This window comes from Podarcis bocagei (assembly GCF_964188305.1).
Source record: "Podarcis bocagei genome assembly, chromosome: W".
NCBI lineage: Eukaryota > Metazoa > Chordata > Lepidosauria > Squamata > Lacertidae > Podarcis > Podarcis bocagei.
The window spans coordinates 78,589,143-78,613,744 of NC_138131.1; the positions used below are offsets into that span (position 1 = coordinate 78,589,143).

General features: G+C 44.5%; 1 protein-coding gene and 1 long non-coding RNA gene across 2 annotated transcripts in view; one reads left to right on the forward strand and one right to left on the reverse strand.

Annotated features, from left to right (window-relative positions):
• The window catches only part of LOC308578357, a 204,628-nt gene extending 181,256 nt beyond the window's left edge, over window positions 1-23,372 (reverse strand). Inside the window, exon 1 of the long non-coding RNA XR_014003894.1 lies at window positions 23,242-23,372. This is a non-coding gene — a long non-coding RNA (uncharacterized lncRNA). The remainder of the gene's footprint in view (window positions 1-23,241) is intronic.
• LOC308577980 (uncharacterized protein) lies at window positions 15,885-20,026 on the forward strand. Its single transcript, XM_081178298.1, has 3 exons — window positions 15,885-16,024; window positions 18,479-18,580; window positions 19,740-20,026. The coding sequence occupies exons 1-3, from the start codon at window positions 15,905-15,907 to the stop codon at window positions 19,998-20,000; spliced, it is 483 nt and encodes a 160-aa protein (XP_081034424.1). The 5' UTR covers window positions 15,885-15,904; the 3' UTR covers window positions 20,001-20,026.
• Window positions 23,373-24,602: the final 1,230 nt, after the last annotated feature.

Genomic DNA, 24,602 nt, shown 5'->3' on the forward strand with positions numbered 1-24,602 from the left:
TAGATGTAACAATATATAGCTCTTTGTGTTCCATATAAGGACAGGAGGATATGGGTGTATCTTTTAGGATTGGTTATAGCAATCAGCCAATAGGAAATTCAACCAGGCTGATTGGACAGAGGCAGCCACAGGAGGAGCAAAGGGGGCTGGATTAAGGGAATGTAAGTGCTGGCCATAATGGCAGGAGGCCAGGCCAGAGCTTGGTAACCATATACCACTGTGCCTCTCATTTATTTGTCTGACAAATAAATAATTATTTTAATTTCTCTATTGCTGCGTTGAATATTTCATTCCAGCTAAGCGTTAACCACAAGCAGGGTGCTACATTTTATGGTGCGCCTGTGACTCGGATCAGTGGTCTGCTGGAACGCAGCCCCTTCGCCCTATTGGGCAGGGTACAAGAGAGAGGATCTCTAAACTGCTTACCCAGCGCGCACTGGTAAATTTTTCCAGGGGGAACGCAGAAGTCTCGTCTGTCTGATACCCTGCTCACTGGCGGCGACGGACCGGGGGGAAACGGAACCAACCAAGGGTAAGTGCACAAAGGGATTTTTGGCCCTCCAATTAACTGGGAGGAAGAGAAGTCTTGATCAAACTTCTGCGTCTCAGTAAGTGGGAACTGAGTACGCTAGGTGCTTGGGTATATCAGATGGTGGTCTGGTGGGGGAAAAGGGAAGAATGGGAGGTAGTGTGTGGTGAAGTATCTAGCGCATTGTATGTGTGAGAAAGTACAGAGCAATCTGTAGCTGACCTGAGTGTGGAGTCGGCAGTACTTCGGTTCCTGGTAAGGCGACTTCACCAGGCAAGGAAACCCACGAAGCGTGTGTGTGAGTGACTGAGTGGATACTTCACAGGGCCATACAATGGGAGTTGGGGGTTCAAAAGGGGAAAATACACCTCTTGAATGTATGTTAAATAATTTTAAGAAAGCCTTCTCAGGGGCGTATGGAGTCAAAATGACGCCAGAGCGCCTGAGAACGTTATGTGAATTAGAGTGGCCGAAACAAAATACTGGATGGCCATCTCAGGGAACCTTTGATATAAATTTAGTAAGCAAACTTTGGTCTAACATCGCCAAAGAAACTGGAGGGTGCCCAGAACAATTTTCATATATAGATTCCTGGCTGAGCACATTAAATAAAAATCCTCCATGGATAAGGGAATGCAAAGTCCAACGATGCAAATTATTGGCTGTAAAAGCCGAAGCTAGGAAAGGAATCTTGCCAAATAAACTCAAACCCATTTTTGAGGGACCAGAGGAAGAGCTGCTTCCACCTCCACCCTATGCTCCACATCGAAGGGAGCCTAATCCAAACACTCCACCAGTTGTAACCCCAAGGCAAGAAAGTGGAATGAATAATGGGGCTGGAGTCACAGAACTTGATTCCTTGATAGATTATGAAAAATATCTTCAGGAGGCATTGGAGGCCTATAATAAAGCCCAAGCAGAAGCGGTTATTCCATCTGTGAGTCCCAGTAGAACTCCATCTACAGTCTCTTTTAGTGGAACAACTGATTGCCTACCCCAAACCCCTGTACATCCAAGTCCTAGAGAATTATTACAGAAGTTACAGGGAGACCTTAATCGGTCAGCAAGCAATACAGCCAGGCGTATAAGGCTGCTAAAAGAACGCCTTGGGACAAATACCATCCCCTATGATTTGAGGCCCCTAGAGCAAAGCGAAGAGAAAGATCACGTAGTAGCCCCTCTCAAAAGAGTATTTGATGCACTTGAGGAGCCTGTGCTGGTTAACGGGCAACTCGGACCACGGCCACCTCGAACTTCGACCCTGCAATATATTCCATTCACGACTACAGATCTGATGAATTGGAAAACACACACCCCATCTTTTGCAGAAAAACCTCAGGCTATGATGGACTTGGTGACTTCAATAATAAATACTCATAGTCCTACTTGGACAGATTGCCGCCAGCTCCTGAATACTCTGTTCACCACTGAGGAAAGGAGAGACATAATTGAAAAGGCACAGATATATTTGCGTGAGCAGGCCAGAGTGGGAAATATTTTTAATATTGACCGTCATCTCCAAGACAACTTTCCCTTGGAAGATCCTAATTGGGATCCAAACAATGTAATTCACCTGGCCAGACTTACCACTTACCGCCAGACGCTTGTGCAAGGTATCCGCAGGGCATGCCAGAAGCCCACTAATATGTCTAAAGTCTCAGAAGTAGAACAGAAACCAAATGAGAGTCCAGGAGACTTTTTAGAGAGGCTGCAAGAAGCCTATCGTATATGGACTCCTTTTGACCCTGAAGCCCCTGAAAACAGCAGAATGATTACTGCTACATTTGTGGCCCAGTGCGCTTCTGACATTCGTAAGAAAATTCAGAAATCAGAAGGATGGGAAGGGATGCTGATGAGCCAAATTATGGCCATTGCACGCCGAGTTTATCGGAATAGGGATGAGGCTGAGAAACAAGAGAAGAAGAAGTGGCAGAAGGAAAAGATGGTAATGCTAGCCACAGCAGTGAAGCAAGACTACCGCCCCTTAAATGGAGGGAGAGGGCGGGGAAGGAATCCACCACTGGGAAGGAATCAATGTGCGAATTGCAAGAAGGAGGGTCATTGGAAGCGGGAGTGTCCTGAACCCCTGAGGTTGGAAGAAGTACGCCCAGGCCCAGGCCCAGGCTCCGGCCCAAGAAACCAGGGACGGGGACGGGGAATGATCCGAAATGGAAGATATCAGAGACCTGGACAAGGACAGAGTAGAGACAATTTCATTGGACTGGCAGAGGAGGATTTTACCCAAGACTAGGAACGACCGGACTCCATAAAGTTAGGCTTCCAGGAGCCCACGGTCACGATTCAATTAGGAAGCCATTTAATAGACTTTATGATTGATACTGGGGCTGAATACTCAGTACTCCCAGAACTATTGCAGAAAAAGGCATCCAAAAGTGTAGTCATTAAAAGTGCCACTGGTCAGTCAGCTAAGAGGTCTTTCCTCCAACCTTTGGAATGCCAGATTGGGGGACATCGTTTAACCCATCAGTTTTTGTATATACCTGAGTGTCCAATACCTCTCTTAGGTAGAGATATGCTGTCCAAATTGCAGGCCCAAATCACCTTCACTCCTCGAGGTCCAGAAATGAAACTGCCATCAAAGGCAGCAGGAATAATTTCCCTCTCAGTACCTAAGGAACAATCATGGCGCCTAATGTCAGCCCTGCAAGTCCAACCCACATTGGATACAGAGTTAAACAAGCTCCTCCGAACTCTACAGGTGCCACCAGGAGTATGGGCCGAAAATAGCCCACCAGGAATGGCCAAGAATATAGCTCCAATTGTAGTAACCTTAAAACCTATGGCTACCCCTGTATCTGTAAAGCAATATCCTTTACCCCGGCGAGCAGCAGAGGGCATCCAGAAACATTTGGACCGCCTATTAAAATATGGTCTGCTTAAGCCCTGCCAATCAGAATGGAACACACCCCTTTTGCCTGTTCGAAAACCTGGGACAGATGAATACAGGCCAGTGCAGGACTTGAGGCTCGTAAACCAGGCTATCGAGACCTTGCACCCAAATGTACCAAACCCATATACCCTGCTGAGTTTGATCCCACCAGAAGCAACATTTTTTACTGTATTGGACTTGAAAGATGCATTCTTCTGTTGCCGGCTGGCACCACAGAGCCAACCTATATTTGCCTTCCAGTGGGAAGACCCTTTGACAGGAACAAAAGGCCAGCTAACCTGGACAAGATTGCCCCAGGGATTCAAAAATTCCCCAACTTTATTTGGCACTGCCTTGGCGAAGGATCTAACAAGTTACCCCTCAATACCTGGAGAAAAGGTGGTTCTGCAATATGTAGATGACCTTATACTAGCAGCAAAGGATTTTGATACCTGTAAAGAAGGTACAGAGGAACTGCTCCACTTGCTCTGGGAAGCTGGCTACCGAGTTTCCCAGAAAAAGGCACAGTTATGTTTAGAAAAGGTCAAATATTTGGGCTTTGACATCTCACACCAACAACGAGCATTGAGGCCAGAGAGGAAAGAAGCTATTTGCCTTATCAAGGAACCTACCACAAGGAAACAACTCAGAGGATTCCTGGGAACAGCAGGGTTTTGTAGACTATGGATACCTGATTTCAGCAGTCTGGCCAAACCCTTACATGAAAGCACTCGAGGTGCAGAAAAGGACCCATTCGTATGGGGACCTGAGCAGCAACAAGCCTTTTTAGTTATCAAACAACGACTTATGGAGGCCCCAGCCCTTGGACTGCCTAATTCGGAAAAACCCTTTCAGCTGTATGTACATGAACAGAATGGGATTGCAGCGGCAGTCCTGACCCAGAGATTAGGAAGTTGGAACCGTCCAGTAGCTTATTTGTCAAAACAATTGGACTCAGTAGCAAAAGGATGGCCTCCATGCCTAAGGGCAGTAGCGGCCACTGCAAGCCTTGTCAAAGAAGCTGATAAATTTACCTTCGGCCAGACGATGTATGTGAATGTACCTCATGCTGTTCTGACACTCATGGAATATAAGGGTAGTTATTGGCTAACGAACCCAAGGATGGCTAGGTACCAAGGCCTATTGTGTGAAAATCCTAGGATTCATCTACGAGTAGTGAATATGCTCAATCCAGCGACTTTGCTGCCCCTACCAGAGGTAGATGATGAAGAATCACATGATTGTCTCCAAATAATGGATGAAGTTTATTCCAGTAGACCCGATCTGAAAGATGAACCATTGAAAAATCCAGATGTTGTATATTATACTGATGGTAGCAGTTACCTGCATGAAGGTGCCAGACGAGCAGGATATGCTGTGGTCACCAATGAGGAAGTTGTGGAAGCTGAAGCTTTGCCTGCTGGCACCTCAGCACAAAAAGCTGAACTTATAGGTTTAACTAGAGCTCTGCAATTGGCAGCCGGATGTAAGGCAAACATCTATACTGATTCTAAATATGCCTTCTTAACCCTGCATGCACATGGTGCTCTATGGAAAGAAAGAGGTCTAATAGGAGCCCACGGGAAGGCCTTGAAATATGGACCTGAAGTAGAAATCCTGTTAGAAGCAGTATGGGCTCCAGAACAGATTGCTGTAATGCACTGCAAAGGTCATGGACGAGGAAGGGATCCAATAACCAGAGGAAATCATGCTGCTGACAAAGCAGCCCGAGAGGCAGCCCAAAAGCCTGTGGGAGGATTTATAGCAGCCCTCATACCAGAGGTAGTTCCAGAAGAAGTTAAACCTCACTATACCCCAGAAGAGAGGAAGTGGGCTGAACAGGAAGGAGCAGTTGTGAAGGACGGTTGGATGATCCTGCCAGACAATAGGATTTATGTACCTCATCATCTAGCAGGCACAATTGTAAAAATTATCATGAATCTACTCACCTTGGCGGTACTGCAACCAGAGAGAGTCTCAGTCGGAAGTTGTATATTATTAATCTATCACAATTAGCAACTTGCATTTCACAGAAATGTGTTCTTTGTGCTAAAAACAATCCCAGGCAGGGACCGGTACAACCTCCTGGAATCCAACATGTGGGATATGTCCCCATGGAAAGCCTAATTGTGGACTTCACAGAGCTGGTCCCTTCTAAGGGATTCAAGTATCTCCTTGTGTTTGTAGATACTCTTACCGGATGGGTTGAAGCTTTTCCCACCCGAACTGAAAAGGCACGAGAGGTAACTAAGAGACTCCTGACTGAATTGATCCTGAGGTTTGGATTACCTAGATGCATTGGAAGTGATAATGGGCCAGCGTTCATTGATCAAGTAGTACAAGAAGTATGTCGAGTCCTACAAGTGAAATGGAGACTGCATGCAGCCTATAGGCCTCAGAGTTCAGGGAAAACTGAAAGAATGAATCGGACTCTGAAAACCCAATTGGCAAAATTAACCCAGGAAACGGGATTGGGATGGGTAGATGTGTTATCCATAACACTGTTTCGTGTTCGGTGTGCACCCACAAAAAGACTTAAGTTGTCACCTTTTGAGCTCCTGTATGGGAGACCGCCCTCCTTTGTTCAGGATATTTCAGCTGATCTTAAACAAATAGGAGACCATGTGACACAGGGACAAGTGCAATCTCTCTCCCGTGTTTTTGTTTCTCTTAACAGGTGGGCCCTCGAGCGCACGCCGTGCAGCATTGCCGAGCCGATTCATCAGTTCCAGGCTGGCGATAGCGTATGGGTGAAAGAGTGGAAACGTGATCCACTTGCACCTAAGTGGCGTGGACCTTACACCGTCTTGCTCTCTACTCCAACAGCGGTGAAGGTAGCTGAGGTGACCCCCTGGATTCATCACTCCCGTTTGAAGAAGTCCGAAGGCAGTTGGACGTGCAAAGGTGACCCCTCTAATCCTCTTAAACTGACTCTCTCCAAAAACCCCTGTATCTAGCCCTACCGGGAACGGGCTAGGTCACGGGCAACATTAGACGACCGGCCTGCTGCAGCCACAACCTGGAAGCTGGCTGACCTGCGCACGCCTGAAGCTTGAGGAGCATCTGAACCAGCGATTGTGAAAGGAAAGATTCTCTTATACAATTAATTGACTGCCCCCCCCCTTGTGGAACAATTATCAGAGATATTACTCATTGGGGATCCTCGGGATATATGTTTTGGTCTTGGTGGTTCCCCATTTCTGTCACTGGGGGAATTATATTGGGACTAATATTTATTTGCTATCACAATAAGGTAATCTTTTGTGGAAGGAATGCATATGCTAGACATCAACATGATTTTATTATTAATCCTGATCCCTTGGGAAGGGGAAGGGTCCTTGAATCTGACCAAATTGACTAAATATGGATTCCGCCATGACCACAATATGTGGGTAGGTTTAGCTGAAATGGTAGCCAATGTTGCAAATAGGACCAATTGCCTTGTTTGCTCTCTTGGGCCAGATGATTCAGAGGGAGGTATGCCCTTATTACCGATACCATTAGATGCCATTGGTATGGTAAGCGAAATACCACACCAAACAGAAATACAGAATTTCCCCGGATGGAACTCAACTAAACCATTACGAGTTATACCTGTACAAGGGGAATTCTGTGTACATAAATCATCAGATGCAGCTGATTCTACCATGATAGGCTCTTCTCATTGTCACTATACTTGGGATAATATTAAGAATACCTGGGCACACGATACTACCTATCGAACTCGGAATACCTTGCCCTGTGCACCTCCTTTTATTCATGCATGGAAAGTGGTATGGAACATAACTGTGACAGAAAAAGGCAATCTAACATACTGCACTGTGAACTCTCTGCCTCTTTTGATATTTCGCCTTCTGTACTCCACGTACCAAAAACCTCAGACCCGATGGTTGTGGTGGATATGTGGAGAATGGGCATACAAGAAACTCCCCTCCAAATGGAGTGGGACTTGTTTCCTGGGATGGGTATTACCACCAATGTGGATTATGCCCACTAATTTGGCCAAGCGTACACGAAGAAACGCTGATATTTCTCATATAGCAGGAGGAAGTACCCAAAGTTGGAGCGGTACTGATGATTGGCCACCAGAGCGCATTATAGCCTATTATGATCCTGCCTCCTGGAATCCTGGTGAGCTCATACAAGGGGCACGGGATCCTATTTATAATCTAAACAGAATAATTCGATTGCAAGCAGTAGTGGAACTTGTAACCAATGCAACGGCCCAGAGTTTGAGACTTATTGCACAACAGTTGGATGAAAGTAGAGCCGCCATTTTGCAGCTGAAAATGGGAATGGATTATGTACTTGCCAAGCAGGGAGGCCTATGTGGAGTCTTGAACTTGACAGGGAATGCCTGTTGCTTTAACATTTCAGATAATGGTGAGGCAATCCGTGTGTTGGCCACAAAGATGGAGAATATAGCACATGTCCCAGTACAAACATGGGAAGGATGGGATATGGGATGGCTCACCAATTGGTTACCTAATGTCACAGGACTCAAAGGGATACTATTGTCTTGCTTGTTTTTCTTGACAGTAGTGGTAATGGTTTTATGTATGATGCCATGTATCATTTCATGTTTTAGAAGTACAATTAGCAAGATGGTTTCAAATGAAACTCTACCTCATATCATGGCCCTATACAGAGCTTTACCTCAGGAATATGATGAAGATCAAGCTATCAAGGACACTTGGGACGAAGGTCCTTGAGCTTGAAAGGGGGGAATGAGGCATCAGGCATAAGCCTGCATTTTATTAATGTTTGGTCAGGATTTGTATATTAAAGAGAGAGCTTAAAGATTTTAAAAAGTTTTATGCCAGGCAGACCAGCTGCTTAAGAAAACACTGGCAATGTTTTCCTCCTAGACAAGGGGCCCCCTTTTGATTTATAGCAGAAAACAATTCTCAAAGTCGTAAAAGCTGGAATTACAGACTGAGTAAGGACACTGACCCTACATGTTACAGAAGATAAAAAAAAGGCAGAGATAAATATAATTAATAGTTGGTAAATAGTAAAATAATACCAATGTGCCTCCCAGTAAAATGAGCTAGATCTTCTTTCTAAGGTTAAAGACCAAATGGAGAAGCATCTAGCTGGCAGAAAGAGAGGCTTTTTGGGAAGTCTTTTTAAAGCATTTTTGGGAAGTCTCTTTTTAAAAGCTGTTTCTTTCTTAAACTGAGAGAGTTTGAGGGCAATAAATGTTGGGAAGAGCTAATGGGGAAAGCAACTGGCTGGAGAAGGGGGGGGTGTAAACTGAAGAGGCTTCTTTTGAAACTGCTTTTTTTACTGAGTTCCCTTTTCTACTTTACAAAGACCTTATTCCTTTTAAGAGGCTACCTGTGTTGTGTATTAAATATATTGTCTTAAATGTAATTATGCAAAGGATTTAAGAAATGCTAGATTTCATATAGTTGTAAGAGTTGTATTTTGAAATTAAGTCAGCCACCAGTCTAGCCCCCCTGCCAGACAGGAAGACGCCATCCAAGCTGTCCTGATATATTAGTTGTCAGACATTTGTTTAGAAACCTTCAAATGAAGGAGATCTTTCAATGTTGATGTGAAACTCAAGATCCTTGACATATGTTTAAGATAAAAATTTAAGATTAACCATTTGTTTTAGAAGGCAATAGGGCAAGGAGGGCAAGAGGTGAGCTGGTAATTAAGATTCCTTGTTGAGACACATGTAAGATATATTACTACTTATTTGTCATTTATAGATGTAACAATATATAGCTCTTTGTGTTCCATATAAGGACAGGAGGATATGGGTGTATCTTTTAGGATTGGATATAGCAATCAGCCAATAGGAAATCCAACCAGGCTGATTGGACAGAGGCAGCCACAGGAGGAGCAAAGGGGGCTGGATTAAGGGAATATAAGGGCTGGCCATAATGGCAGGAGGCCAGGCCAGAGCTTGGTAACCATATACCACTGTGCCTCTCATTTATTTGTCTGACAAATAAATAATTATTTTAATTTCTCTATTGCTGCGTTGAATATTTCATTCCAGCTAAGCGTTAACCACAAGCAGGGTGCTACAGTATGACCAAAACCATTTCCCTTACTGTCTTCCTTAAATACATCTTGCAAAAGACGGTAAGTGTGCGGGAAAGAGAGTTTGAATCGGATTAGTCTGCTCTTGTATTTATGTTCCCCTAAACCAAGCATGTCCAAAGTCCACTTTGGGGGCCTTCCACCCATCTCTCCTAGATCTCAAAATGCATTGGTTTTGTCATATTTCCTGCTATCCTGCCAAAGAATTTAAATTTTCCCAATGTTCTTTTAGACCAGGCATGTCCAAAGTCCAGTTCAGGGGCCTAATCTGGCCCTCTGGTCGATTTAATCCGGCCCTCGTGGCGGTTTATTTACTAGGGCAAAACTTCCCCCCAAAAAGCTCAAGAACTTTAATCCTAAAAAAAGGTCAGCACCTCTGAGGTCAAATCCTTAAAAAAGGCTCAACAATTGTGGGGTTTTACTGTTAATATGCTTCTTCTTAATTGCATTTCACTATTAATATACTTCTTAATTGTATTTCAGTTCAACAATGACTTTGATAAAATACATCTTTTGTGACGTGCAGAAGGCTTGAGTTACCTATGAGGTGCAACAGTTACCATATAGCATATATTCAATATAAAAAACAGCAACAATTGGTTGTTGACAAAGGACAGCTGGCATATATATATAAAAGATATTAACTGATATGCATGCCATTCCAGATATAGCTATATAATCTCTACTGTTGGTAAGAGAAGAACTTTGGAGCAGGCATTTTCAAAAAAAGAGTTTTTTATGAACCGCTCTAATACCAAGTTACCGTCAGGAGCTGAGGGGCCGTATCAAACCTCAATCCAGCCATCACATCACAGAGCAGCCTTTTGGGCTCCTGTGAAAGACATACTAATATTCGTGTAAAAACTCTGTTTTGTGTTTCGAAGGTTGCCGAAGCCGAGGAATGCTACAATACAGCTCTCCGTTTATGTCCGACTCACGCGGATTCTCTTAATAACCTGGCGAACATCAAGCGAGAACAAGGGAATATCGAGGAGGCTGTCCGCCTCTACCGGAAAGCTCTTGAGGTACGTGCGTGGAGAATTACAACAATTAAATTGACATATAAGGGTTAGGCATGCGTACCCTGGACTCCTAGTCTGGGTCTTTTTAAAAATCGCCAATCAAATTTTTCTTGATCAATAACGGAAATAATGGTGAAGAAGTGAAAGTGAAGTAGCATTTTGAGGCTCGACAAAGCATGGTCCGATAAGTCCCTTTTGGAAGGAAGAGGGTCTGTCCCCCTTTTTATATTCCTAGGCCTCCTGGAATGACCAAAAATCTGCTTTTTCATCAGAAGAACAATGCAAGGTGTTAAGGAACGGTACAGAAATTGAAATAAAAGCTGGGCACATGCTGTTCTCTGTGTCGGCTGAGCTTGATCCCCTGACAGTCTTATTTTCTAACAGTATTTCCTATGCGTACGAAAAAGGCAGTTCATAGGCCCATTATTATTATTATTATTATTATTATTATTATTATTATTATTATTATTATTATTATTATTATTATCATTACCACAAATCATTCCAAACGGTGATTTATTTTGCAGCCAGCCCCTGCCACATTTGAGCATCAAAGAGGGGCTCTTTAAAATACGGCATTGGTCATTTGACAGTCTGATCTCCCAACAGTATTTCCTATGCATGCTAAAAAGGCAGTCCATAGGTTCCTCCTCCTCCTTAATTTTTGCAAGTCAATCCAAATGAGGATTTATTTCACGCCCACAACCTTTGAGCCTCAAAGAGCAGCCTCCATCTCTTTAGAATGCTTCTCAGGGAAACTAAGAGTGAGCTTCTTCCCCGCAGGTCTTCCCGGAGTTTGCAGCTGCGCATTCAAATTTAGCCAGTGTTTTGCAACAGCAGGGGAAGCTCCAGGAGGCCCTCATGCACTACAAGGAGGCCATCAGGTGAGCTTCCAAAGCCATGGGGAAAATAGATTGAAAGAGCTCCTCCTTACTGTATTTTAATCTTTTGCTGGAAGCCGCCCAGAGTGGCTGGGTATAAATAATAAATTATTGTTGCTGTTGTTAATAATTATTATTACTCCTCATGCGCTGGTCTGGTGCCTGTGGGAAAGCTCTCCTCTTGTGGATAAAGCACTTTCTCTTTTTCTTTTAGGTTTTTTTATTTTTTATTTTTATTTTTATTTTATTTTTTGTCCCTTGAAGGACAGCCAAATTTAAATAACAATTCGACACACAGCTGCGAGGCATTTGCGAGCTTTTTTGCGGAGAAGGTCCTGTTGCTCCGCCATGACCTCCCTGCCAATTTGGATACAATAAAGGAACTGGAGGCCCCTCGACTGTCCTCGGGTCCAGTATTGGACCACTTTGACCGGATATCTCCAGCCGATGTGGACAGACTCCTCCGAGCTGGAAAGCCCACCACCTGTCCTCTTGACCCGTGCCCGTCCTGGCTGATTAGAGCGTGCCCAGACAAGGTGCGGGCCCCCCTGGGGGATATCATCAATTTGTCCCTTGGCACTGGGATATTCCCAGGGGAACTGAAGGAGGCAGTGGTGTGTCTGCTCTTAAAGAAAACATCATTAGATCCTTTAGATCTATCCAATTACCGCCCGGTTTCGAATCTTCCATTCCTGGGTAAGGTGATTGAGAGAGCGGTTGCTGAACAGCTTGGTAGGTTTCTGGATGAAACATCTGCTCTCGATCCATTCCAGTCCGGCTTCCGCGCTGGTCATGGGACCGAGACGGCTCTGGTCGCCCTAACAGATGATCTCCGCAGGCAGCTGGATCGAGGCGGGTCGGGGCTGCTGATTCTTCTAGACCTGTCAGCAGCCTTCGACATGGTCGATCACGAACTTCTGGACCACCGCCTTGCCGACGTGGGGATCCAGGGCACAGTCCTTCAATGGCTGCGCTCGTTTCTCTCCGGTCGGGGACAGAGGGTGGCGCTTGGGGGGGGAATTGTCATCGCGCCACTCCTTGGTGTGTGGAGTGCCTCAGAGTGCGATACTCTCCCCGATGCTTTTTAACATCTTTATGCGCCCCCTCGCCCAGCTTGTCCGGAGTTTTTGGCTGGGTTGCCATCAGTATGCCGATGACACCCAACTCTATCTGTTGATGGATGGCCATCCTTACTCGGCCCCAGATACACTGACCAGATGTCTGGAAGCTGTGGCTGGATGGTTACGTGGGAGCCGGTTGAAGTTAAATCCTTCGAAGACAGAGGTCCTCTGGCTGGGACGGAGCGATATGGGATTGAGGGGGCAACTCCCATCTCTTGCATGGGTGCAATTAGTGCCAGCATCGTCCGTTAAGAGTTTGGGTGTAATCTTCGACACCTCCCTTTCCATGGAGGCGCAGATTACAGCTATAACAAAGGCGGCATTTTTTCATCTCCGCCAAGCTAAGCAGTTGGCTCCTTATCTCTCTCACCCTGACCTAGCCACTGTGATCCACGCGACGGTCACCTCCAGACTGGATTATTGTAACTCGCTCTACGTGGGGCTGCCCTTGAGACTGACCCAGAAACTCCAGCGGGTGCAGAATGCCGCGGCGAGACTCCTTACGGGGTCTTTGCTGCGAGATCATATCCATCCGGTGCTGTACCAGCTGCACTGGCTCCCGGTGGAGTACAGGATCAGGTTTAAGGTGCTGGTTTTAACCTTTAAAGCCCTATACGGCCTAGGACCCTCGTACCTATGGGACTGCCTCTCCTGGTATGTCCCACAGAGAAATTTACGGTCTGCAAATAAAAACACCCTAAAGATCCCAGGTCACAGAGAGGTTAGGTTGGCCTCAACTAGAGCCAGGGCTTTCTCGGCTGCGGCTCCAATCTGGTGGAACGCTCTGTCACAAGAGACTAGGGCCCTGTGGGACCTGACATCCTTCCGTAGGGCCTGCAAGACAGAGCTGTTCCACCAGGCCTTTGGTCAGGGCGCAGACTGACTCCCTCCTCTGGCAACCTGCACAGAATTTTGCTTGATGGTTGCCATTAATTTGATTTTAATTTGATTTAATTAATTTTATAATGAATGTTTTAAAATGTTGGACTATTTTGATTGTTGTTAGCCGCCCTGAGCCCGGCTTCGGCTGGGGAGGGCAGGATATAAATATTATTATTATTATTATTATTATTATTATTATTATTATTATTATTATTATTATTATTATTATTCAGTTTTTTTATTTTATCATTTTATTTCCATACACTCCAAACATTTTCAATATATACAATACTGGGATTATACAAACCCCTTGGACTCTCCCCCACCCCCCACCCCCCGTTTCCATATTTTGCCATCTTTTCTTGCATGTAATTACAATGATTCGTTCTATTCCATTTCCTTATTTGCTACTTTGGCTTCATCAATGTTATATCAATCCTGCCTGTGGAAAACCATCTAATTCGATTTTAATTTGATCCTGATTTGTTTTTAGGAGGTAATTTAATTATTGTTTGATTTTATACTAATGTTATATATTTGATGTTAGCTGCCCTAAGACCGGTTTCGGCCAGGGAGGGCGGGATACAATTATTATTATTATTATTATTATTATTATTATTATTATTATTATTATTATTATTATTATTATTATTATTTCTAAATATGTATCTTTAAGGTATTCAATAAATTTTTCCCATTCTTGTTTAATTTTTTTTTATATATAAATAGTTTTTATTAAGTTTTAGCATTTTATATTCAACACAAACATCATTCTTGCAGACAGCATAGATGAATCCCAATCTCCCCCAGCTTCCCTCTTCTGGTTTTTTAAATATTTACTTCTCCTGCCTATCTCATTCTCCCTTAATTTTGCCATCTTTGAACTAACGATGGTTATATCCTTAAGGTTTTTGCACCATGCTTTTTCACATTTCATCTTCATTATTTTCCCCATTTTGTCCTTTTAACTTTTTTCTTTGCTTAAATTTCCTATCATCTTGATGTCTGATCTTCACAGTCATTTTGATAATCCACTCTTCTTTTGTTGGGACCTTCTCTTCCTTCCACATCCGGGCTAAGAACATTCTGGCATAAATAGAATACACTGTCTTTTTAGGTCTCTTGGTATTTCTTCACCCGTTAAACCTATTAGAAAGGCTTCTGGTTTTTACACAAATGTTCTCTCCCCCCCCCCCAGTTAATTATACAGTGGTACCTTGGTTCTCAAACTGAATGTGTTCCAAAACCAAGGTGCATTTTCCCATAGAAAGTCATGCAAAACGGATTAATCCGTACCAGACTTTGAAAAACAATCCCTAAAACAGCCATTTAACATGAATTTTACTATCTAACGAGACCACTGATCCCTAAAATGAAAGCAGTCATCCATGTACTGTACTCTAAAATAAATACAACAGTCTTGTAAATGATAAAAATGAAAATTATTTTTTTTCCTCACCTGCACTGATGATAGTCATTGTTCGGATGGGGACCGGGGCTTCTATCCGTTTCTGCAATCACACAATCAATCAATCAATCAATCAATCAGTAACTAAACTGGGATCCGCACAGTCGCAAAAACAAATGAACCAAAAAAGCCTCCGAAACAAAAACACCACATAAATTGCAAAAACCAAAGCACCAAACTTAATCTGTTCCCGAAGTCTGTTTGATTGGTGCAGGCGCCCCAGAAAGAATAGCTGACAGCCAAATTTGATGTTTGGCTTCCGAAAAACGCCTGGAAACTGGAACACTTTTTCTGGGTTTTCGGCATTTGGGAACCAAAGCGTTTGAGTAGTAGTAATAATAATAATAATAATTTGTTTTTGTTTGTATCCCACCCTCGCCGGCCAAGGCTGGGCTCAGAGCAGCTAACATCATAAAAACAACACAACGAGCCTAAAAGCAGACATCAAGTAATTCAAATAAAAATTAATTCAGACAAGTTAAAATCCGGGCAGGTGGCAATTATTAGGGTGGAATTGAGAGTGATTAATAATTGCCAGAATTGAGGAGCATGGAATTTCCCAAAAGGAAAGTGCTGCTTGTCCGTATGAAGAGGATGCCACAATGCTGAACCTTTCTGTATAAAAAACCTTCTGTATAAAGAAACCTGTATAAAAAACATTTGAGAACCAAGGTCTCACTGTCTCACATGACCACTAGGGTGGTTCATAAAAAAACACTTTTTTGAAGATGCCTGCTCCCAAAGTCTTATCTTACTACACTAGGGATTATATAGCTATATCTGAAATTTTGTGCATATCAGTTAATATCTCAACCCTCCATGAAAATAGCTGTTTTCTTGGACGTTTTCCTATTTTGTGAAGGCTTTGGAGAAGGCATTTTTTAAAAAAGTTTTTTTAATGAACTGCCCTAAAGACCACCGTATAGGATAGAAAGAGCCTTCTTGACCCTTACATTTCCAGCGTAACTTCAGAGTATTTTTGTACCAAAATGGCACTTTTTCTCTCCCCCTCCATGTCAGAATCAGTCCCACTTTTGCAGACGCCTATTCCAACATGGGGAACACCTTGAAGGAAATGCAAGACGTCCAGGGAGCTCTGCAATGCTACACAAGAGCAATCCAGATAAATCCTGCGTTTGCCGATGCCCACAGCAACCTCGCTTCCATCCATAAGGTAAGCTTTGTGTCTCTGCTAAATCTATTTTTTAAAAAAAAAAACTGGGGGGGGGGGGGCAGCAGGGGAATCTTAGTTTTTACAAAAGGAAAACAACTGGCAAAAGCCGTCCCAAACCGAGATGGGGCACAAAAAGAAAAAGGGGAGAATTGGAATTTATGCTGGAAGTGTGAGGAGGCAGAGGGCACGCCGATACGTTTATGGTGGGGCTACAGAAACGTTAAAAAATTCATGAGGAAATAAAAAAGATGATCAGAATTAATTTAGAGGGGAAAACCAGAGGCATATTTACTGAGTATAAGAGGTAAAGAAATACCACAAGATGGGAAGATATTATTCTTATACGCGACAGCTGCAGCAAGGCTACTCCTTGCACAAAACTGGAACAGGAAATATATACCCACAAAGGATGACTGGATAAAGAAACTAATTGAATTTATAGAACTGGCAAGGTCAAGTGCAGTAATAAGGTACCAATCAAACTGGAAAATAAAAATATAATGGAAATGGTTTGAAGATTATGTGTTCAAGTACTGCTCAAAAACTAACATGTTGATATGTTTGGTTTAATGTTTGTAAATCTGGTTTATAATAATAATAAATAGTAAGTTAAAAGAGTTAAGAAATATAAATTTAGATAAAAATTGCAATGTGAATGTGAGTGAAGGAAGTCACGTGGGTATTTGGGTAAATGCTGAGTTGTGTATAGGGTTAGATGTGGGGAATCCATATATGTAATGTATAGTGTTGAAAATGTACGGCAACTAGCATGTAAAATGAAATCAAAAATAAATAAATAAATAGGGGGGAAATAAAAATGGCAATGTGAAATATTATATAGGAGGGTGAGGGGCGGTGGAGGGAAGCCACGAGGGTGGTTTTAATGTCTGAAATTTTGGGTGGTAGGGTAATACGAATTTTGTTTTGTGTCTATGTGTTTGTTTGTAAATAATTTTTTTAAAAGGAAAATGAAAAAATTGCTATTTTTACTTTGAAATAAAAATGGGGGGGAGGTCTTATACGGGTGATTGGGTGGGTGAATGGCTCATTTTCTTAAATTTGAGCCCCCCCAAATAGAGGGTGGCTTATATAGACGGAAAGTATGGTGGAGTTCCACACCCAAAAATCTCATTGTGACTTCCAATCACCCCTACGTCACATTTCCGATGGCGCCCTTTTGCTCGTCTCTCCTAGATCTCAAAATGCATTGGTTTTGTCATATTTCCTGCTGTCCTTTGTCAATCCACACCTGCCAAAGAATTTAAATTTTCCCAACATTTTTTTTTAGACCACACATGTCCAGCGTGTGGCCGGGGAGCGTAACCTGGTTTACTTACTGGGGCAACCCCCCCCCCCAAATGCTCAACAACTTCAATCCTAAAAAGAGCTCAACAACCTTGGGGTTAAATCCTAAAACAGCTCAACAAATTTGCCCCGCCCTCATGTCAAATCTGGCCCTCTTTGGGAAAATTTGGGCACCCCTGTAAATTTAGACAATACAGTCCTATCTCGGGTTAAATATGCTTCAGGATGAATATTTTTGGGTTGCGCTCCGCAGTGACCCAGAAGTAACGGAGCACGTTACTTGCGGGTTTCGCCGCATGCACAGACCCTCAAAATGATGTCATGCGCAGAAGCGGCGAATTGCGACGTGCAGATGCGGGTTGCATTCGCTTCAGGATGCGAACGGGGCTCCGGAACGGATCCCATTCACATCCAGAGGTACCACTGTACTCTGCAAGTGTCCTGTTCTCTATGAAATGTTTCTTCCAAAACCTCTCGTAATTCTGCCTGTATTATAATCTTGCTAATTCTGCGTATTTTAGCCTTTTTGCTAGCTACGCCAACTTAGTAGGGATGGGATTCTCCTTTCCATCCTTTGTCTGTTAAGATTCTCGCTGCGGCTATTGTAGACACTGTGACTTGCCATTGTTTTATAACCATTTATTGTAACATTTATTCTATGATCAATTACAATAATCATTCATTGTAATATTCATTTATTGTACGATTAATTACAATTTATTGTAATTGTTAAGAGTAGGTTTCTATTGAATTTTTACATGCTGATACTCAATATTATTCTATAGCATGGGGAGGCAAACTACGGCCCCATGGCCTTCTCAATCTAGCCGGGAGTCGGCATGTTTTGACACAAGTATAATGTGTCCTTTTATTTAAAATGCACCTCTGGGTTATTTGTGGGACATAGGAATGCGTTCCTTTTTCCCCCTCCCCAAAATCTAGTCTGGCCCCCACAAGGTCTAAGGGACAGTGGACGGCCCCCTGCTGAAAAAGTTTGCCGACCCCTGTTCTATTCCAATGATTGTTGAATGTTACTTTATAAGTCTACCAGGTGTGGATCATCGTGCCTTCTGTCTGTTCTTCATCTTTGGTTTTGATGGTTGAGAAAAAAAGCTAGTGGCAATTGCTGAAATATCCCTCCCTTTCTAGGATTCCGGAAACATCCCAGAGGCAATTGCTTCGTATCGCACCGCCTTGAAACTGAAGCCGGATTTTCCTGACGCTTACTGCAACCTGGCGCACTGTTTGCAGGTGAGGCAGAGTTTTAAGGGCCAACACTCCCAGGGTTTCCGGCATTTGGGAACCGAGGCGTTTGAGTCCCAAGGTACCACGGTAATGGTAAAAGCGTCACCTAATTCAGGAATTGTCCAATGTCACTTTAGAGACCAACTCAGTTTGTTCTGTGTCTAAGCTTTCATGTGCAGGCAGACTTATTCAGATACACTGAAGCGGAAGTCCCCACACCCTGATATTTAGAGGGAGGGTGGGGCGGGGTATTTCTCTGAACGGTAGTAGGACTCAATCGGTATGGTCAACCTGTGGACGACTGTGTCTCATTACATATCCTAGAATCATAGAATCATAGAATCATAGAGTTGGAAGAGACCACAAGGGCCATCGAGTCCAACCCCCTGCCAAGCAGGAAACACCATCAGAGCACTCCTGACATATGGTTGTCAAGCCTCTGCTTAAAGACCTCCAAAGTAGGAGACTCCACCACACTCCTTGGCAGCAAATTCCACTGTCGAACAGCTCTTACTGTCAGGAAGTTCTTCCTAATGTTTAGGTGGAATCTTCTTTCTTGTAGTTTGGATCCATTGCTATCCTAAATATCCTAAAACTATTTCTTGTAGTTTGGATCCATTGCTATCCTAAATATCCTAAAACTATTTCAGGTCATCTGCGTACCATCCCTTGTTTTTTCAGTCATTCACAGTTGCCAGCAGGTGGACTTATACCATTGACTCCTACTACCCTTCGGAGAAAAACCCCAACTCACCCTCCCACTATATATCAGGGTCTGGGGGCTTCTCCTTACTCTTATATAGCAGGGTCTGGGGACTTCTCCCTCTGTATATCAGGGTCTGGGGACTTCCGCTTCAGTGTATCTGAAGAAGTGTGCATGCACACAAAAGCTTATATCAGGCATCCCCAACCTGCGCCCCCCCCGATGTTTTGGCCTACAACTCCCATGATCCCTAGCTAACAGGACCAGTGGTCGGGGATGATGGGAATTGTAGTCTAAAACATCTGGAGGGCCGAAGGCTTGGGGTGCCTGGCTTATACCAAGAACAAACTTTGTTGGTCTCTAAGGCACTACTGGACAATTTTTATATATATTTTGACTTCATCAGACCAATACGGCTACCTACCTGAATCTAGAACCCTGGTTTTCTTTGCCCCCTTTCAGATCGTCTGTGATTGGACCGATTACGACGAGAGAATGAAGAAGCTTGTCAGTATTGTGGCTGACCAGCTGGAGAAGAACCGGCTCCCTTCGGTGCACCCCCATCACAGCATGCTGTATCCACTGTCTCACGGCTTCCGAAAGGCTATTGCCGAGAGACATGGGAACCTTTGCCTGGACAAGGTGGGTCTATGCTGTGAAGAGGTGTGCGCCGCTCCGTTCCGTCAGAGTTTGAATGCTTTCATGTTGGCTTTGGATATATAATAATATATAATAATTTATTATTTCTACCCTGCCCATCTGTCTGGGTATCCTCAGCCACTCTGGGTGGCTGCCAACCAAATATTAAAAACACAAGGCAGCATTAAATATTTAAAAACTTCCCTAAACAGGGCTGCCTTCAGATGTCTTTTAAAAGTGAGATAATTGCTTATTTCTTTGACATCTGATGGAAGGGCGTTCCACAGGGCGGCCGTCACCACGAGAAGGCCCTCTGCCTGCTTCCCTGTAACTTGGCTTCTTGCAGGGAGGGAAGCGCCAGAAGGCCTTCGGGAGAGGGACCCCGGTGTCCGGGGTGGAGATGCTCCTTCAGGTCTACTGGGCCGAGGCCATTGAGGGCTTTCAAGGTCAGCACCGACACTATGAATTGTGCTTGGAAACGTACTGGGAGCCAAAGCAGATCTCTTGGGACCGGTGGTATGTGGTCTCAGTCAGACTGGATTTAAATCCTTTATTTTACAGAAAGGTTTGATCTTGCTGGCATCCTCTTAATATTGACAACCAGAGGAAAGTTTCATCTGCTGGGCTGTTTAGGGCTTTCAAGGTCAGCACCAACACTTTGAATTGTGCCCGGAAACGTACTGGGAGTCAATGCAGGTCTTTCAAGACTGGTGTTATGTGGTCTCTGCGGCTGTTCACGGCCCCCAGTCTGGCTACCACATTCTGGATTAATTGCAGTAAGGTAGCCCCACATAGAGCGCATTGCAGTCGTCCAAGCTGGAGATAACAAGAGCATGCGCCACTCTGGCAAGAGAGTCCGTGGGCAGGGAGGGTCTTATCCTGCATCCCAGATAGAGCTGCCCTGGACACAGAACAGACCTGTGCCTCCATGGGTCCAAAATGACCCCCAGACTGTGCAGCTGGTCCTTCAGGGGCACAGTTGCCCCGTTCAGGACCAGGGAGTCCCCCCCACCCGCCCACACACCACAGAACTTCAGTCTTGTCAGGATTCAACCTCAACCAGTTAGCTGCCATCCATCCTCCAACCGCCTCGAGGCACCCGCGCAGGAACTCCACCGCCTTTGCCGGCTCTGATTTGAAAGAGAGGTAGAGCTCTCTATCAGGCTTCCTCAACCTTGGCCCTCCTGATGCTTTTGGCCTACAGCTCCATGGTCCCTAGCTAGCAGGTCTAGTGGTCAGGGATGATGGGCACTGTAGTTTGAAAACAGCTGGAGGGCCAAGGTTTAGGAAGCCTGCTCTGTATTGGCGCCAATGGCTGTTAAGCGAAAAAATTCCAGGGTGAGTGACTCCTTGACAGCCTAGCTCACCGGGGCACTTGTCCCCCATGGGTCCATGCTGTCAGTAAAAGGAGGAAGTCCCAGCCCGGTAATTTGGAGCAAAACAGTGGTCAGTAGACCATGATTCTTACTGTTGCACCACAGGTCTGCCCAGGAGTAAGAACCCCGAGCATGGGGCAATGTCAACTTTTAAAACTTCCTTCTTCCCCCCAGAATACACTTCAAGCAGCATCGTTGATACATCATCACTACATCACTAGCACATCACAAATGAGGAGGGGTATACAAGGGTTATGCATTCACTATGAGGTCCCTTTATCAGACCCCTTAAATCTCCATCACTGAAAGAACAATAAAACTCTTGACACGTCCTTTCCCACTGGACTTGTCTGGAGATGGGCATTCAGAACACCTGCCTTGCTAAACTGCCTTGGCAGATGTCTATGGTTGCCCCCTTGGTCTCTCCCTCGGTGGGGTGCCGTGTATGTGCTCTCAGGCTTGGGGAATTCTGGCGGGATGCCCTGTTCCTGCTGCCTACATGACTTCCTGCTTCTTGGCTCATGGAGGGAGGTGGAGCCCAAATTCGTTCAAATGGCGGAATGAGGAGAGTCGGTTAAAGCATAGATTTTCTGCGTGTCTTTCTTGGGCTGTCAAGTCAAAGGTATGTATATTTGTAACATTGGAACAACTTCAAAGATGTGGCCTCATGTCCCCCACCCCCATGTCATTTCCGTAACCCGGCTTTCTTGAATCCCCTTGCTAAATCAACGTGCTCCACAAGCCGCCTTACGAGCACCCCAAGGACCTGAAAGGCAGTGAGGGCCGGCTCCGCGTTGGCTACATGAGCTCTGACTTTGGGAACCACCCCACCTCCCATCTCATGCAGTGAATCCCAGGCATGCACAATTCGGACAAATTTGAGGTGAGGTGCACAAGAGGGCAGCTGTGTGAGTAGCTCAGGCAGCAGAGCGCTGAGACTCTGAATCTTGGGGTCATGGGTACGAGCCCCACGTTGGGCCAAACGAATGAATACAGCCTAGGACCGCCTCTCCACGGAGGATCTAACAGTCTGCAAATAAAAAAATGTTAGAGGTCCTGGGCTTCAGGGAGATTAGGCTGGCCTCGACCAGGGCCAGGGCCTTTTCAGCCTTGGCCCCGGCCTGGTGGAACTCTCTGCCACAAGAGATCAGGACCCTGTGGGATCTGACATCTTTCTGCAGGGCCTGTAAGATGGAGTTGTTCCGCCGGGCCTTTGGTTCAACCTGACTCCCCTTCTCTTTTTGTGTAAGGACTAGTATGAAAGAGGCCTCCCAGTGTTCTCACAGGCCCATATAAGAGTTGGGCCTGATGAGCGTTTACTGTTCCCAACCCTAATCCTGCGGAAAGCCATCTAATTGGATTTGAATTTGATCCTGGCTTGTTTTCAGGAGGTAATTTCGTTATTGCTTGATTTTATACCAGTGTTACATATTTGGTGTTAGCCTCCTTGAGCCCGGTTTCGGACGGGGAGGGCAGGATACAAATAAAAGTTTTTTTTATTTATTATTATTATTATTATTATTATTATTATTATTATTATTATTATTATTATTATATCATCATCATCATCATCATCATTATCATTATCCTCTTAATTTGCATCAGCCCTTGGTTGTAGCAATAAAACAACGAGATGATCTGCAAGGAATAGAAATGAAAAATCAATGATATCAAATACATTTGAGGGTTTTGAATCGAGAGTGGACCTTATTCTGACTGCCCCAGCTCAAAACCCGGCCGCCTTTGCCGTCACCTGCTCCTCTTGATCTGCCAAGAGAGGACTCTGGGGTAGTGGTTGGGCAACCCGGAACAGGCAATAAAGGAGGGGTAATCATCTCACGACAAACCTAGACAGCATCTTAAAAAGCAGAGACACCACCTTGCCAACAAGGTCAGTATAGTAAAAGCTATGTTTTCCCAGTAGTGATGTATGGAAGTGAGAGCTGGACCATAAAGAAGGCTGATCGCCGAAGAATTGATGCTTTTGAATTATGATGCTGGAGGAGACTCTTGAGAGTCCCATGGACTGCAAGAAGATCAAACCTATCCATTCTGAAGGAAATCAGCCCAGAGTGCTCACTGGAAGGACACATCCTGAAGCTGAGGCTCCAAGACTTTGGCCACCTCATGAGAAGAGAATCATAGAATCATAGAGTTGGAATAGACCACAAGGGCCATCGAGTCCAACCCCCTGCCAAGCAGGAAACACCATCAGAGCACTCCTGACATATGGTTGTCAAGCCTCTGCTTAAAGACCTCCAAAGTAGGAGACTCCACCACACTCCTTGGAAGCAAATTCCACTGTCGAACAGCTCTTACTGTCAGGAAGTTCTTCCTAATGTTTAGGTGGAATCTTCTTTCTTGTAGTTTGGATCCATTGCTCCGTGTCCGCTTCTCTGGAGCAGCAGAAAACAACCTTTCTCCCTCCTCTATGTGACATCCTTTTATATATTTGAACATGGCTATCATATCACCCCTTAACCTCCTCTTCTCCAGGCTAAACATGCCCAGCTCCCTTAGCCGTTCCTCATAAGGCATCGTTTCCAGGCCTTTGACCATTTTGGTTGCCCTCCTCTGGACACGTTCCAGTTTGTCAGTGTCCTTCTTGAATTGTGGTGCCCAGAACTGGACACAATACTCTAGGTGAGGTCTGACCAGAGCAGAATACAGTGGCACTATTACTTCCCTTGATCTAGATGCTATACTCCTATTGATGCAGCCCAGAATTGCATTGGCTTTTTTAGCTGCTGCGTCACACTGTTGGCTCATGTCAAGTTTATGGTCAACCAAGACTCCTAGATCCTTTTCACATGTACTGCTCTCAAGCCAGGTGTCCCCCATCTTGTTTTTGTGCCTCTCATTTTTTTTGCCCAAGTGTAATACTTTACATTTCTCCCTGTTAAAATTCATCTTGTTTGTTTTTGCCCAGTTCTCTAATCTGTCAAGGTCGTTTTGAAGTGTGATCCTGTCCTCTGGGGTGTTAGCCACCCCTCCCAGTTTGGTGTCATCTGCAAATTTGATCAGGATGCCCTTGAATCCATCATCCAAGTCGTTGATAAAGATGTTGAATAAGACCGGGCCCAAGACAGAACCCTGTGGCACCCCACTAGTCGCTCTTCTCCAGGATGAAGAGGAACCATTGATGAGAACCCTTTGGGTTCGGTCAGTCAGCCAGTTACAAATCCACTGAGTGGTAGCATAGTCAAGACCGCATTTTACCAGCTTCTTTACAAGAATATCATGGGGCACCTTGTCAAATGCCTTGCTGAAATCAAGGTAGGCTACATCCACTGCGTTCCCTTCATCTACC